Genomic DNA, 18034 nt, shown 5'->3' on the forward strand with positions numbered 1-18034 from the left:
GGAGGCTATATACAGGTGGTACCGGTACCGAGTCAGTGTGGAGGCTATATACAGGGGGTACCAGTACCGAGTCAGTGTGGAGGCTATATACAGGAGGCACCGGTACCGAGTCAGTGTGGAGTCTATATACAGGGGGTACAGAGTCAGTGTGGAGTCTATATACAGGGGGCACCGGTACCGAGTCAGTGTGGAGGCTATATACAGGGGGTACCAGTACCGAGTCAGTGTGGAGGCTATATACAGGGGGCACCGGTACCGAGTCAGTGTGGAGGCTATATACAGGGGGTACCAGTACCGAGTCAGTGTGGAGGCTATATACAGGAGGCACCGGTACCGAGTCAGTGTGGAGGCTATATACAGGGGAGCACCGGTACCGAGTCAGAGTGGAGGCTATATACAGGGGGTACCAGTACCGAGTCAGTGTGGAGTCTATATACAGGGGGTACCAGTACCGAGTCAGTGTGGAGGCTATATACAGGGGGTACCAGTACCGAGTCAGTGTGGAGGCTATATACAGGGGGGTACCAGTACAGAGTCAGTGTGGAGGCTATATACAGGGGGTACCAGTACCGAGTCAGTGTGGTGTCTATATACAGGGGGTACCAGTACCGAGTCAGTGTGGAGGCTATATACAGGGGGTACCAGTACCGAGTCAGTGTGGAGTCTATATACAGGGGGTACCAGTACCGAGTCAGTGTGGAGGCTATATACAGGGGGGCACCGGTACCGAGTCAGTGTGGAGTCTATATACAGGGGGTACCAGTACCGAGTCAGTGTGGAGTCTATATACAGTGGGTACCAGTACCGAGTCAGTGTGGAGGCTATATACAGGGGGTACCAGTACCGAGTCAGTGTGGAGTCTATATACAGGGGGCACCGGTACCGAGTCAGTTGCAGGGGTACAGGCTAGTTGAGGTAATCTGTACATGTAGGTGGGGGCGAATTGACTATGCATAGATAATAAACAAACCACGAGTGTACAAAATGGAGGGGGGATCAATGTAAATTGTCCGGTGGCGATTTGATGAATTGTTCAGCAGTCTTATGGCTTGGGGGTAGAAGCTGTTGAGGAACCTTTTGGTCCTAGACTTGGCGCTCCAGTACCGCTTGCCATGCGGTAGCAGAGAAAACAGTCTATAACTTGGGTGACTGGAGTCTCTGCCAATTTTATGGGCTTTCCTCTGACATTGACTATTATGTAGGTACTGGATGGCAGGAAGCTTGGCCCCAGTGATGTATTGGGCCGATCGCACTACCCTCTGTAGCAACTTATGGTCAGATGCCGAGCAGTTGCCATACCAGGCGGTGATGCAACCGGCCAGGATGCTCTCGATGGTGCAGCTGTAGAACCTTTTGAGGATCTGGGGACCCATGCCAAATCTTTTCAGTCTCCTGAGGGGGAAAAGGTTTTGTCGTGCCCTCTTCACGACTGTCTTGGTATGTTTGGACCGTGACAGTTTGTTGGTGATGTGGACACTGAACTTAAGCCTAACTCTAGGATCCATTTAGCCTGCTTATGTGCTCATTTAGGGAGCGTTCCACAGCTAAGGCGAAGCGATGCAACAACCAATGGTTACGTGCCACTTCGTCGACTGTGTCATCGACTGACAGATTGCTATAACATACAGTGTGGTGTGGTTAGCTGATAGGTTAAAAAAAACTATCCAGGCGTTGTAAAACTTGGCAAAGTCTAAGCAGTGGAAAGCGACTTACATGTTGGCCGCAGTCCCCTGCTCAGACATTTCATGGATCAACCAATGGTTGTGTGGTACGTCGTTGACTGTGTCATCGACTGACATATAACATACGTGTTCCTCTGCCCAGGCATTGCTGACGCCTGCCAGATCTTACAACGCCTGGATAGGTATTTTAGGTATCAGCTAACCACATCATATGTTATAGCAATCGGTCAGTTGATGACAGAGTCGATGACGTGGCACTCAACCATTGGTTGATGCATGCAACTTATGAGCAGGGAACGCAACCATAATGTGCTTAGCTGATACTTAAAATAACTATCCAGTGATAGTTTGGCTAGTTGAGAACAAGTTCTCGTTTACAACTGTGACCTGGCCAAGAATACAGCAAAGCAGTTCGACGCATACAACAACACAGAGTTACACATGGAATAAACAAACATACAGTCAATAATACAGTAGAAAGAAATCTATATACAGTGTGTGCAAATGAGGAAAGATAAGGGCGGTAAGGCAATAAATAGGCCATGGTGGCGAAGTAATTACAATATACCAATTAAACACTGGAGTGATTGATGTGCAGAAGATGAATGTGCAAGTAGAGATACTGGGGTGCAAAGGGGCAAGATAAATAAATAAATACAGTATGGGGATGAGGTAGATAGATGGGCTATGTAAAGGTGCAGTGATCTGTGAGCTGCTCTGACAGCTAGTGCTTAAAGCTAGTGAGGGAGATATGAGTCTCCAGCTTCAGTGATTTTTGCAGTTCGTTCCAGTCATTGGCGGCAGAGAACTGGAAGGAAAGGCGGCCAAAGTAGGAATTGGCTTTGGGGGTGACTAGTGAGATATACCTATCACGATCGTCTGAATGAATAGACCAAGGCGCAGCGTATTTAGAGTTCCACATGTTTAATAAATATGAAACTCACCAAAAACAATACAGCAGAAAATGAAACATGATGTTTTGGGCTGCTCACAGGCAGCTACACAAAAACAAGATCCCACAAACAACAGGTGGGAAAGGCTGCCTAAATATGATCCCCAATCAGAGACAATGATAGACAGCTGCCTCTGATTGGGAACCATACCAGGCCAGCAAAGAAATAGAAAACATAGATTGCCCACCCTAGTCACACCCTGACCTAACCAAATAGAGAATTAAAAGGATCTCTAAGGTCAGGGCGTGACAATACCTGCTGGAGTGTGTGCTACGGGTGGGTGCTGCTATGGTGACCAGTGAGCTGAGATAAGGCGGAGCTTTACCTAGCAGAGACTTGTAGATGACCTGGAGCCAGTGGGTTTGGCGACGAGTATGAAGCGAGGGCCAGCCAACGAGAGCGTACAGGTCGCAATGGTGGGTAGTATATGGGCCTTTGGTGACAAAACGGATGGCACTGTGATAGACTGCATCCAGTTTCTTGAGTAGAGTGTTGGAAGCTATTTTGTAAATGACACCGCCGAAGTCAAGAATCGGTAGGATGGTCAGTTTTACGAGGGTATGTTTGGCAGCATGAGTGAAGGATGCTTTGTTTGCGAAATAGGAAGCCAAATCTAGATTTAATTTTGGATTGGAGATGCTTAATGTAAGACTGGAAGGAGAGTTTACAGTCTAACCAGACACCTATTCTAAGTCAGAACCGTCCAGAGTAGTGATGCTGGACGGGCGGGCAGGTGCGGGCAGCGATCAGGTGAAGAGCATGCATTTAGTTTTACTTGCATTTAAGAGCAGTTGGAGGCAACGGAAGGAGAGTTGTATGGCATTGAAGCTCGTCTGGAGGTTAGTTAACACAGTGTCCAAAGAAGGGCCAGAAGTATACAGAATGTAGGTAAGCAATACTGAACCATGCATGAAAGCCCCAGCAGTTTAGGATGACTGTGTGATCTTGCTCTTCGTAGTTGATGTGATTAGGACCTTTAAACATGGTTAACATTCACAAGGCCGCGGGGCCAGACGGATTACCAGGACGTGCACTCAGATAATGCGCCGCTGACCAGCTGGCGGGTGTCTTCCCTAATCGAGTCTGCAATACCTACATGTTTCAAGCATATCACCATAGCCTCTTTATCCAAGAATGCCTAGGTAACCTGTCTACATGACTATCACACCGTAGCACTCACATCTGTAGCCATAAAATGCTTTAAAAGGCTGGTCATGGCTCACTTCAACACCATCATCCCAGACACTTTGGACCCAGTCCAATTCGCATACCGCCTCAACAGATCCACAGATCACGCAATCTTTATTGCCTCTCAGGACCCTGGGACAGAACACCTCCCTTTGCAACTGGATCTGTTCACTGACAATGATGAGACAGCCTATATAGAGGAGGTTAGAGACCTAACAGTGTGGTGCCAGGACAACAACCACTCCCTTAACTTCATCAAGACAAAGAAGCTGATCGTGGACTACAGGGAATGGAGGGCCGACCACGCCCACCATCCACACCGATGGGGCTGAAGAGGAGCGGGTCGAAAGCTTCAAGTTCTTTGGTGTCCACATCACTAAGGAATTAACATGGTCCACACACACCAACACAGTTGTGGAGATGACTCAACAATGCCTGTTCCCCCTCAGCAGGCTGAAAATATTTGTCATGGGCCCTCAGGTCCTCAAAAAGTTATACAGCTGCACCATTGAGAGCATCTTGACTGGCTGCATTATTGCTTGGTGTGGCAACTGCTTGGCATCCGACCGCATCTGACCGCATCTGACATCCAGGACCTCTGTACCAGGCGGTGTAAGAGGAAGGTCCTAAAAATTGTCGGACTCCAGCCATCCAAGTCACAAATTGTTTTCTCTGCTACCGCACAGCAAGTGGTACCAATGCATCCAGTCTGGAAACAATAGGACCCTGAACAGCTTCTACCCCCAAGCCAAGACTACTAAATAGTTAACCAAATAGCTACCCAGGATATCTACATTGACCCTCTTTGCACTAACTATTCTGGCTCTTCACCAGTGGTGTAAAGTACTTAAGTAAAAATATTTTAAAGTACTACTTAAATCATTTTTTGGGAGTATGTGTACTTTACTTTGCTATTTATATTTTGGAAAACTTTTACTTTTACTTCACTACATTCCCAAAGAAAATAATGTACTTTTTACTCCATACACTTTCCCTGACAACCAATAGTACTAGTTACATTTTGAATGCTTAACAGGACAGGAAAATGGCCCAATTCACGCACTTATCAAGAGAGCATCTCTACTGCCTCTGATCTGATGGACTCACTAAACCAAATGCTTCCTTTGTAAATTATGTCGAGTGTTGTAGTGTGCCTTGGCTATCTATAAACAAAATTAATTAAGTAAAATGTCTGGTTTCTTAATATAAGGAATTTGAAATGATGTATACTTTTACTTGTGGTACTTCAGAATATTTTAGCAATTACATTTACTTTTGAACCTTAAGTATATTTAAAACCAAATAATTTTAGACTTTTACTTAAGTGGTATTTTACTGTGTGAATTTAACTTTTACTTGAGTTATTTTCTATTAATTAAGGCATCTTTTTTTCCACCACTGCTCATCACGTGAGCTGTTGCTACTGTTAATTATCTATCCTGTTGACGAGTCACTTCACCCCTACCTATAGGTACGTATTTCAATGACCTTCTAGCTCTGCACATTGACACGGTACTGGTACCCAACCTTGTGTATATAACCAAGTTATACAGTCGCTATATTTTTCATCCTGCATTCTTGGGTAATTATTTGACTGTTAGTCTGCACCTGTTGTTTAAAAAGCATGTGACAAATAATGTTTGAGAAGAGAAGAGAGACAGAGGCGAGAGGCGTTTCATATGAAATCGCCACTTCAAAAGTAGTCTGCATTGTCGAATTATTTTTAACATTACTTTTACTATCCCATTAATTGCAGTGGCATTGATAACGACACATAGCCTACAGACACTAACCAGTCGCGATTCATTCGGTTACTATTCCCTCTCCAAAGTGTAAACATTTTCGAGTAGCTGTTCCGCTGTCTACCGATGGAGGACCGTGCTGAATTGAGCATACATACAGAAGGCGACACTGAATCAGATTTCAAGTAATCTGTTGGATAATGGGGGATGAATGGATGACTGAACGAAACAGACTAACATAGGGTAAACATATCTTACTTTTCTAGAGAACTACCTCACAATTATGTAGCATTTTGAGGGTGATTGAGGCAATGTAAAATATATGCTAAACCTGAAATATAACTAAAAAGTCACAGAATCAATCTAAGTTTATAAGGCCATAGCATTGCTTATGATTCTGTGAATGAAGGTAATTAAAACGATGTATTAACGCATGCATTTGATCATAAATACCTAACTTGTATTGCATCCCAAAGGCTATAATCCCATTCAGTAAAACAAGCTCCACATAATGTCCAGGGATGACAACAACAATGTTATCAAATAGTTAGATATATGCATGAATTAAAGTCAATGCGCCGTGAAAGAGACTGCACATGTAACGCTCTTGTTAAAACACATCATTCATGCATGCATTAATGGCCGGGGAGCAACGTGAAGATGCAAACTAACTGTCTAGTGGGCACAGAGTTTCAATTGACCCTTAATGTTCCCGTGGTTTTGTTAATGCATTGTCTATCCGTGATGGCATTTGGAATAAAGATCTATCCTACTACAGTGTCTTTATTGAGTGTTTCCACACGAAACCCAGACAAATAAATACCATGATATGGATATTTAGGATTTTCACGAAATGTAATCCATAGAATAGTCCGTTGAAGGAAGGATTGTTAACATATTGTATCTAAATGCATTATTGAGAAATTGTTTATTTAAATAATTGTTCTATGGCCTACGTATACAGTTGTGTTACATATTTATTATACTTCTTAAAGACTCCATTGTGTTTAATCTGTATGTGCTTCTCTGGCTACAAAGCAAACATTTGTGTCATATGGAGCTTTGCCGCTTGTTCTGTAATATAAATACTATTTAGATTTCAATAACTTTAACAATAATGTAGCCTAATAATTGGGCAGTGCGTTCTCTCTCTTTCCCTCGCTCCCCCTCTCTCTCTCTTTCCCTCCCTCCCCTCTCTCTCTCTCTCTCTCTCTTTCCCTCGCGCTCTCTCTCTCTCTTTCCCTCGCTCTCTCGCTCTCTCTGTCGATCTCTCTCATGCACGCACACACGCACACACACACACACACACACACTGTCGAATGATTTATGTAACATTACTGTGCATCTCATTACTGTGAGCATCTGAGAAAATCATGCCAAGATTTGTGGTACAGCGGGTTGATGCATGAGCCCCATTTATCTAGGACACATCACCTAGCTACTTCATTACTAACACACACACACACACACACACAAACCGACGCATGTAGAAAAGCGCGAGCACGAATGATGAGCTCTTTCTCTCACACACGCACAGACACACCACACACATGCACACACACACGCACGCACACACAGCAAGGATGCTAAACCTGCCACATCATGTCGCTTTACTAGCGGGCTGTAAAAACTTGCGTTCCAGACTAGAGGGAGCTCGAGATGAGCTGACGTCACTTCAGCTCGAGCTGCCACAGGGCGCTCATTCGAGGTCATGTTCTCTAATAAAAGCCGGTCCCGTAAAATGATTAATTACAGAGTGGCAAAGAATCAGAAAAAAAGGCCCCGATGGAAGAAAGCCTTGTATTCATTAAGATGATACCATATCCAGTGACTGTGCTGTGACTCGCTTCTATTCTATTCTGGGGATGTGGACACCCTTGATAAATCTCCCTCTCTTCATAAGGCTTGTCTCGGTCTGCTAATGACTTGTCCGGAATGAACACTAAATGGATTGTGATAACAAAGCTACGCTAGGCAGCGTGCTCCGCTCATGTCTGTTTCCACTGGGCACAGACGTCACATCAACGTCTATTCCACGTTGGTTCAACATAATAACTTTGAAAACGACTTGGAAACAACGTTGATTCAACCAGGGTGCCCAGTGGGATATATGGAATGTCATCCGTTTTGCTAATTAAAACTTAAACAGCACTGCGGTTCAGCAGTGATGGCATGCGCTCAGGAAGCCTGCTGATGGGCTTCTCCACACTCATTGGTAGCTTTAGGACCCCAGGGGAAGGCTGACAAACAGGGCTGCAGGGGCAGAGACAGTTTGCTGTCTGGGAGAGATGAAAACTTCACTAATGTCTTAAGTCAGAGCCGTGGGAAAGATACAGTCATCTGGTGGCGATGAACCGTAACGCACGGCGACGGGAAAGAAACTGCGCGACCAGAGAAACTCGACCTGCACTCAACATTTTCCTTCCTTGGGAGAACAGATACGTATCTCTATCGCTCTTTCTCGCCCCCTCCCTCCACCCTCTCATAGACTTTCTAAGATACAGCGTCTGAATTCAGATGCGGTGCACTTCCAAGGCGAGCATCAGCATCACTACAGAGATTCTGGCTCGGATAAAATCGGAAGAGCGCGTTTTCGTCCTCGGTTATTTTCGATTCATCTAGTTGATTAGACCCCCCCACAAACACACACACACTCCCCATATCACCCCAATACATCAGTCTTCGGAATTATAGCTGCCTCCCTACAGCTCTCCCCTTGGCTTCCCCTTTCTTCAAACCGAACAGAATTTATGTGTATTTGCCGCATGAGGACGTCCAAGCATTGGAACTCAGTTGCTGGGGTTGCAGCAATTCAGCCTGCCGCTTGCTCCGCGCCGGAGACATGAATCTACCATAACGGAATTCGCGTTCCCTGTCAAAATCGGAGAAATCAAAACTGTTTGTTTGCCGCCTCATGGGGGTTATATTTCGTTTCTGCTGGTCAATAACTGTCGTCAAGTGAATAGCTGTTATCGCCATCGCTTCAATTCCAAACTGGAGGAGTCGTGATCAACGGGAATGAAATTGAGAAAATCGTCCGCGGGTTGGAGGACGGGGCTGAGTTTAGGTCGGGAACTACGAGTCTAGATATTTCTAACTTTGTGCGCAAGACTTTCTCTTTCTATATGGACCGATCAACATCACTGGATATCGAGGCTCTGAAGGTAGGTAGACTACGTGCACACGGAAATGAGTGTGTGTGTGTATATGTGTGTGTGTGTGTGTGTGGGGGGGGGGGGGTCCGCGGTGCCCGACGCTTGTTACACAAGCCAGTGCGGTTGTGTGGTGGAGTGTCAAAATTTGTGCGTGGGGTGCATCTCAATATCTGAGTTGTTGCAGCCATGGTGTTCTCTCTCAGCTGTGTGATACATTGCATTGTCCACATTGGGGATTTAGAATGCATTGAGGTTGAAACGTCTCGAACGTGTTGGGAGCTGCTCTGTTTTGCGGGGAATATGTGTAATGAGCTCTCTCTCTGTCTCACTCTCTCTATGCCTCTGTCTCTATCTGTGTCTCTCTCTCTCTCTGTGTCTATGTCTCTCTCTCTCTGTGTCTCTCTATCTGTATCCCTCTCTGTCTCTCTCTGTCTCACTCGCTCTATGCCTCTGTCTCTATCTGTGTCTGTCTCTCTCTGTGTCTATGTCTCTCTCTCTCTGTCTCTCTATCTGTCTCTCTGTGTGTGTGTATCTCTCCCACTCTCTCTCTTTCTCTGTCTCTCTGTGTCTGTCTCGCTCTGTATACCCCTCTCACCACCTGCGTCCCCTCGTGTTCAGTGTTCAATAATAGGATATAATCTGGGGAGAGTTCCCTCTTTCTCACCATCTTAATTTATAGGCTGTTATATGTGTTGTAACACATGGGGAATGAAAACAAATCAAATCAGATTGCGTGCTATCAACATGTCCATGTTATGAAGGACAAGTGTGCTGTTAGAGTTGAAATGGTGCGTATGAGAACATATGGACCGAATGATGCCCAGTTTGCGCCCCGATTTGTAAACATACGTCTCAAGTACAAATCTCTAAGGCAGATACTCTCTATTGCCAGTAATTGGGCAAAATATCAGAATTGGGATGCCTGTGTAAACGCAACTTTAGCGACCAAGCACGCACTGTGATCACACTGACATGTAACCTAGCCCCTGCATGCACACAGAATTCCAATTCCGCCGTTCTGAGGCCATTCGGTAGGGTATCGATCCGCGGCTGAAAAAAGACCCGGGACTATTTTGACGCCCCATTTAAATCAGGGAGCTGGAGCGATTGGTTTCATTGATCGAATCGATGATTGCATAGATCAGACAATCGACGGGAATTAATACATTTTGGCTGGTTGTTGAAGTTTTGATGGTGCTCTAATATTCCACATTAGTTAGTACAGGTGTGCGTAATTGTCCCTGACCAGTCCCATATGTTAGGCTAATGGTTGAAATCATTCTGACTACTTTTCCCGTTCATGAATGTTAATTGGAAGTTGACATGGATTGGTTTGTTTGAGCTTTTAAACCTCGAATTTGTAATGGTTGAATTTACAGGATAATGTTGTGCATATTCACCACCACACGTGCCAAATGTTCCCATTTTATAAAATGTATTTAAATAAACAAATGTATTTATAAAGCTATTTATACATCAGCTGATATCTCAACACAGAAACCCAGCCTAAAACCCCAAACAGCAAGCAATGCAGGTGTAGAAGCACCATTGGCGAGGAAAGGTCATCATATCCATAGTTAGCTTTTTTTTTTTTTTTAAGTTAAAGATTTGGCAAATAGTTCAAAAGCAAGGCCTTAATGGCCATTCACTAATGTGCACTTTAAACTAGAGTCCCATGGGATAATAAGCAATCAAACGTTTGGAAGTCATCCAAGAAGCAAAAAAAGAGGATCTGGCTCATGATGCCATGCTGGCCTGGGTTTGTGTGGCAGTACTATTTCGCCACCATCGTCTGTGCCCATAGCTTCCCAAACTCGGTCTTCGTAACCCCAAGTGTTGCACATTTAGGTTTTTGCTCTAGCACTACACAGCTGGTTCAACTAATCATCAAGCTCTGATTATTTGAATCAGCTGTGTGGTGTTAGGGCAAAACCCAAAACGTGCCCCACTCGGGGTCCCGAGGACCGGGTTTAGGAAACCCTGCCATAGACTGCCACAGGTGGCAAGGGTATTATAGCTAAAGATCTGCACAATCATAACACTCAGTAGAGGAACCCCACTTATGTTGGCAAACTGAGCCTTGGTTTGACTAGCTAGTTAACCCCTCCCTCTCTTAATCTGTCCATCCCTCTCTTCTTCCCTGGAAGGATAAGGCTGCCTGCATTCCAAATGGCACCCTGTTCCCTTTATGCCACTATATAGGGTATCGAGACGCACCCTAACCGTGGGTTGTTTTCTGGAGTAGTGGTCCCTAAACTTTAGTGCTAATGACCTTTTTTTTTTTGTGTGTGACCCACCTGTTTTTCTAGCCACGACCCATTGACCTTGAGCTTGCCTATATGGAGGGGCCAACCACTCGACCATTTGAAAACGCTCAATCTTGTCCTCAGTATTCACAACGTGTCTCGAAGTAGGTTCACTGATCTAGGATCAGGTTCACCCTTGTCTATTTAGTATAATCTAAAAGAAAAATCTGATCCCCGAACAGCACTTTACTCTGAGATGCTTTGTAAGTAAGGCCCCAGGGGTCCTGATATTGATTGTAAGCTGTAGTCTATTATCAGTTAGATTCATTAGGGCAAAGCACACACTAGGCACGGCGCAGTCAGAACATCAGAACATCAGAACATCAGAACATTAGAACATTAGCGTGTGTAATTAACGTGTCATGGGCTATTGTTTGGACAGAAGTGGTATACGCGGTAATTGAACCGAGGGAGGGGCAAAGAGGACTCTGAAAGAAGGCGTGGCTTGAAGAGTAGAGGAGATTATAAACTAAGCGAACACCAAGCGAGCGGTGGCGGCATTTTAGCGGGGAGGGGAGTCACGGCGATATAGTCTAATTACAGTACCAATTCTGCTTAGCTTCTTATCCCCAGGCAAATATGTCAGTTAAACTCAGAGTTGATCAGATTGTTCCCCGTCTCTCCTCCTTCATCTAAACTGCAAAGAAAGTGCAATTCAATTTACTGGAAAGCTTTCAGAGATGGATACCCCGGGAAGCAGAGCACTTCAAACAGAGAGTGTCCTGCTCCAAAGGAAATGGAAACGCTTGCTAATTAATCAGATCAGACTGAAACCAATGGGATATTTGAGCGATATTGACTTTTAGTCACAGCAGCATCATATATTGCCTGATTTTAGGATTGGTTATCTGAACTTGACCTTTGTGGGGTCACATTATAGTTGATAGAACGTCACTGGTCAATCCTCATCATGATTGGCAGCTGCTGTGAAAGAGGGGTTAAAATGACGTCTAGGGATTGGTGATGCGGCCAATCCAAACGGTATCCGTCTGCGCATACAGCGGGCTTAAATCAAATGTTTTTCCTACAGCTATACAATAGCTTGAGTAATATTTGCCTGTGCACTACTCTGTGTTTGTCTTTACATTGCCTGGGTCTTGACTCGAGTTCCATCTGACTAAGTCTTGCCGACTGACTCTGGGGGTGTGTCTGTCTCCTCCATCCGTTCTATACTTAATTAACTGCGGCAGCCCGAAAAAGGGCACTCCGATTACAACATTGGCTTCAGCTACACGTACAGCAGCGCCGAGTATCAAATGATTAATACATATTTGCAGAGGAGGAAACGGTTGTGTAGAACATTTCCCGCCGATAGCCTTCAGCGTGTGCTTGGGAACGGCAGGCAATTTGCCCGTGTTGTGTGTGTGCACAGGTGTCGAGGAGTTAAACACCTGGCGACGGCGGGAAAAGGTTAACGCCGCACACGGGGCTTTGTTCCGGATTACCGGATACAATTTCGACATAATGAACTAAGTGATGCAAAAGTTATTGAGGTATAAAATGTGGCATTACACTAGTACAGGCCCTGATGCGTTCTACTGCTACGTTTCCCATTTCTTTAATTCTCCACTCCAAACCTGCTTGCTGGCTGCCTCCTCCTCTCTTATTACAGATGAAATGGAGAGAGGCTTTAATAGTTGTTTAATTTACACCATTAATCACCCTGTTATGCTATTACTGCTCACATTATTACTGCAATCTTCCAAGAAGCGTTTTTATAATTGCTTCCATTGTTCTAGTAGGGGTGGCCATGGAAACGACGAGACTGCTTGCTTACTGTAGAGTTAGTAACTGGGCCCAGGGACAGTAGGAAGACCGAGGCAGTCTAAAGCAACAAGCATTTATCATTTCCCATTCGGACAAATTCCGCGAACAAATCTCTCCTTCAGCCACGTGTTTGCCTGTGTTTCACCCTCTATGTGGACTTACATTGGTTGTCTAGTGCCATGACGCTATTTGTCAAGTTGATGTACAGTTGAAGTCGGAAGTTTACATACACGTTAGTCAAGTACATTTAAACTCAGTTTTACACAATTCCTGACATTTAATCCAAGTAAAAATTAGGATTAGGATCACCAATCTATTTTAAGAATGTTAAATGTCAGAATAATACTGGAGAGAATGATTTATTTCTGCTTTTATTTCTTTCATCACATTCCCAGTGGGTCAGAAGTTTACATACACTTAATTAGTATTTGGTAGCATCGCCTTTAAATAGTTGAATTTGGGTCAAACGTTTCGGTAGCCTTCCACAAGCTTCCCACAATAAGTTGAGTGAATTTTGGCCCATTCCTCCTGACAGAGCTGGTGTAACTGAGTCAGGTTTGTAGGCCTCCTTGCTCGCACATGCTTTTTCAGTTCTGCCTACACATTTTCTATAGGATTGAGGTCAGGGCTTTGTGATGGCCACTCCAATACCTTATCTTTGTTGTCCTTAAGCCATTTTGCCACAACTTTGGAAGTATGCTTGGGGTCATTGTCCATTTGGAAGACCCATTTCCGACCAAGCTTTAACTTCCTGACTGATGTCTTGAGATGTTGCTTCAACATATCCACATAATTTTCCAACCTCATGATGCCATCTATTTTGTGAAGTGCACCAGTCCCTCCTGCAGCAAAGCACCCCACAACATGATGATGCCACCCCCATGCTCCACGGTTGGGATGGTGTTCTTCGGCTTGCAAGCCTCCCCCCTTTTCCTCCAAACATAACAATGGTCATTATGGCCAAACAGTTCTATTTTTGTTTCATCAAATCAGAGGAAATTTCTCCAAAAAGTACGGTCTTTGTCCCCATGTGCAGTTGCAAACTGTAGTCTGGCTTTTTTATGGCGGTTTTGGAGCAGTGGCTTCTTCCTTGCTGAGCGGCCTTTCAGGTTATGACGATATAGGACTCGTTTTACTGTGGATATAGATACTTTTGTACCTGTTTCCTCCAGCAGGTCCTTTGCTATAGTTCTGGGATTGATTTGCACTTTTCGCACGAAAGTACGTTCCTCTCCAGGAGACAGAATGTGTCTCCTTCCTGAGCGGTATGATGTGCTGCGTGGTCCCACGGTGTTTATACTTGTGTACTATTACTTGTACAGATGAACGTGGTATCTTCAGGCATTTGGAAATTGCTCCCAAGGATGAACCAGACTTGTGGAGGTCTACAATTTTTTTCTGAGGTCTTGGCTGATTTCTTTTGATTTTCCCATGATGTCAAGCAAAGAAGCACTGAGTTTGAAGGTAAGCCTTGAAATACATCCACAGGTACACCTCCAATTGAGTCAAAGGATGTCAATTAGCCTATCAGAAGCTTCTAAAGCCATGACATAATTTTCTGGAATATTCCAAGCTGTTTAAAGGCACAGTCAACTTAGTGTATGTAAACTTCTGACCCACTGGAATTGCGATACAGTGAATTATAAGTGAAATAATCTGTCTGTAAACAATTGTTGGACAAATGACTTGTGTCATGCACAAAGTAGGTCCTAACCAACTTGCCAAAACTATAGTTTGTTAACAAGAAATTTGTGGAGTGGTTGAAAAACGAGTTTCAATGACTCCAACATAAGTGTATGTAAACTTCCGACTTCAACTGTATAGTCAGGTTGATAAAGCCTTACATGGGCCTGGCGATCTTCCGTATATGACCTAGGGAGTTGAGCGAGCGACATGCATCCTCTTGAGACGGCCATACTTACCAGCTAATAGAGAGTGATGGTTGATCCAAGCAGCAGTCAGTCAAGCTGCAGGGGGCCCCGGGGGCCTTGGTGAGTAAACACTTTGGTTCACACACTACAAACACCGAAGCCAAGCCATGCATAAGGGAGCACATGTTGAACTCTGCTCCCTCCCTCCTCCCTGCGGTTCCACCGCTCTGACAAGTTAATAACAGTCAGATCTCAGGTCCGGCCGCGGCTGAGGAGCATAGGGGGACTGGCAACTGCGCTCCCGCTCAAGGGCGCTACTGACACCTCATCATGAGTCAAATGGAGCAGGATTGGCGGCGAGGGGGCGAGGCGGTCGCGCTGGCGTAGAGTAAGGAGTGCGGCGGCTTGAGAATGACGGACGAGTCGGGGTGATTGAAAGAGCGAAGGGAGAAGAGGGCCTCTCCTGCCTCACACTCTTCTCTAGGTTTTTGGAGTGAGACGATGCGGGGACAGAGAGGGGATGTGACACGCCTCAGAGCAACTAAGGGATGATGGAGTGACTGACAGTGCAGCCACTTAGTCAGGGTCAGGATCATGGTTGAGGATGAGACTTGACCAAGATAAAGTAAACCTTGTCTGAGCCAGAACGATTCATAGGGCAGGAGCTTGTCTCATCTTTCTGTAGCGTGAGGATTTGTAATGGCATTTGTTAGGATCCCCACACTCTTCCTTGGGTCCAAAACAATTACATCACAACAAATCAGCCTACATCATAAATAACACAATACATCATACAATAATTATTACATCATTACTCAATCATTACACATTTAGAATACAAAGTGTACAATACAATACAATAACATTACTATGTTTTTTATTGGACAAGTTTAGGTAGTCCCTCCCTTTTCAGTACGCTTTCTTCCATTTGGTTCCTAATGAATGCAACCCATGTCCAGACAAAACCAGGTTCAGAGACAGGTCTGGTGGTCTGGATCAGGGATATCGTTCAGTAAAAAAATAACAATGAGAATGAAATCTCTGGGGTATTTATTCTGCTTGAATAAATTCAAATTTTCATTGATTCAATCAGCCCAACTATGTTTACTGTCACACCAAATCCAATATCACTGGAGTCCCATTAAAAGACAAATTGTGTTTTTGCATAATCGTAGATAATTTCCGGATGTTGGTTTTTGATTGAACGTGACCTTAGATCCAACCTCATCAAGACTCCTAATGTCCCTCTGTACTGAAGCATCAGGAAGGAAATGTCAAAGCACATTGGTCTGGCAAGCGTCCAAGTACCCAGTGAGGATGTCTGGTCTCCCCGTTCACCCCCGTCCACTCCCCTCCCTCCCACCACGTAGTCTATTTACACCGACCTGGGTCTATTATTTTCATGTGGTTGTGATTCAGACACTTTCTGAGCTGTTCTTGGCTGTGTTTGTGTGGCCCTGTTTGATGTGCTTTGTTGTCCTTTGTGTTGTACGTTTCACACCTCCGTGATTCTGCCGCTCGTCGCCTCGCCAATGTCCTGAGAATATTCCAGAGACTTGAAAAGGGACTTTATTTGTTTGCGCGTTTGCGCTGCTATTCAAACATTCCCGACAGGCTTTGAAAGCTCTTTGTCAACCAATGTCAAGGTGGTGTGACAACAAATTGCATTGTCAGAAATGACAGATATCGCTAAAGAAAAAACAAATAGTTGAAAACCAAGACTTGTTTCCGTTTATTATTTCAATTGTTACCCTTTTTCCTCCCAGATCTGCTTCTCCATTGTAGACTTCACGAAGAAAGAATGTATTTTTTTTTCTCAAAGAATTTCAAATCATTTTTCAATCAGTCCCTTTATTGTATAACAATAATGGTTTTGTGTAGTGGTTGGAAGGACATTGACCACAATTGTTGCTACCAACTCCACATATAGTTTAGTCTTTTCTGAGCATGTTACCTGGGCAGGAAAACTCCAGGCCCCAGTTATAGCTAGGGCCAGATCAAGGGGCATGTGTGTGAGTGTGTGTGTGTGTGTGTGTGTGTGTGTGTGTTTGTGTGTGAGCACAACTGACCAACCTCTGTTCATAGACAACATATACGCATTCTCCTCTCCAGTCCCCCACCACCCACGAGCCATAATCACATAGCCCACTTTAAACCGATCTCAATGTCATCTCTCAAAAAGCCAAGTTTTCCTATTGGACAATAAGAAGGAAGGAAAGAATAGAGACATTTTTTTTCTAAAAGAACTGTGTAATAGATATTTTATTGGTGGTTGTGAAGGGCAGAGCTGCTCAGCTCGGCTCAACATAGCTGCAGATATAGTTTTATCTTCTTCCCCATTCAGCCTATTGATTCTCCCCACCAACATGAAAGGCATTGTGCTGGCTCTGGCGGTTGGATGTTTTTGTTCTGCATAGCTCTGTATCTATCTAAACCCCAGCAACACGGACATATTCTGGAACACTACATTACGTTCCCCCTCAGTAGGAGCTGCACAAACCCAGACAGACCCAGATTATTGTGATTAAACTTGGTCCTGGACTAAACATGAATCCAAATGGAAAATCGACATTGAAAATGCATGACTCATTTTAATCTGGGTCCAGGAAACCGACTTCGCAGGTTCACTGGGTTTTCTTCCAATGGTGTATCCGTTCCATCTAGCGCCGTTGGTACGTTGGAACGGTTCCGTTCAGCGGTATGTCAGTTCTATTTCTAGTTACTTGATGCAGTACATTAGGTCTTAATGACCTTGTAAGCCCTGGATAACTCCGTTAGATAAACACACTGGATACGGAGCGAACATTCCGTTATGATTTATTCACAAAGTGGCATGCAGTCATTCGCAGTGTTGCACTTCCGTTTAGCTCAGTTCGTTCTCTCACTTCTCACCCGTTCTCTACCTGCACCCACTACTCCTCACGAGGAGCTAAAATGGTTGCCATTTACCCAGGCGCATGCCATTATAGCCAGTGTCTGAGCTGCATTAGGCAGATTCTTCTCAAGGGCATTATAACAGGAGCGGTGACTGTTACACATCCTGCGAGGAAGCGCAACTTATCCTCAACAACGATAGCTACTACTCTCAGCAACTGTTACGCTGCTAGCTAGAGGGACATTATATCCCTCGGCCAGAGATTCAAGAAATGTTCCAACACCATGGAGGTAGTTCATCCTGGATCAAACTGCAAGCCGTTAGAAAGCAATGATGCGTTATGTATTCTAGTAAACATACCAGGGTGCATATCTATTGGCAAAGTGTGACATCGTTCAACATATGACTGTGAGCACTGAGAGGGACATGGGGGGAGAGATGTGATGGAGGGAGATTGAAGATGGAGAGTGAGACAGAGATTGGCGACGGAGGGAG

The 18034-nt window shown here is 44.6% G+C and overlaps 1 protein-coding gene across 1 annotated transcript in view; it reads left to right on the plus strand.

The window, feature by feature from the left end:
- The first annotated feature begins 7285 nt into the window (after window positions 1-7285).
- Window positions 7286-18034, plus strand: part of LOC110534570 (zeta-sarcoglycan) — a 319301-nt gene continuing 308552 nt past the window's right edge. Inside the window, exon 1 of the mRNA XM_090210223.1 lies at window positions 7286-8729. Within this exon, the coding sequence (XP_090066349.1) occupies window positions 8691-8729 (39 nt within the window). The 5' untranslated portion in view covers window positions 7286-8690. The remainder of the gene's footprint in view (window positions 8730-18034) is intronic.

The sequence above is a fragment of the Oncorhynchus mykiss genome, chromosome 19, assembly GCF_057628025.1.
Source record: "Oncorhynchus mykiss isolate SJ-2025 chromosome 19, ASM5762802v1, whole genome shotgun sequence".
NCBI lineage: Eukaryota > Metazoa > Chordata > Actinopteri > Salmoniformes > Salmonidae > Oncorhynchus > Oncorhynchus mykiss.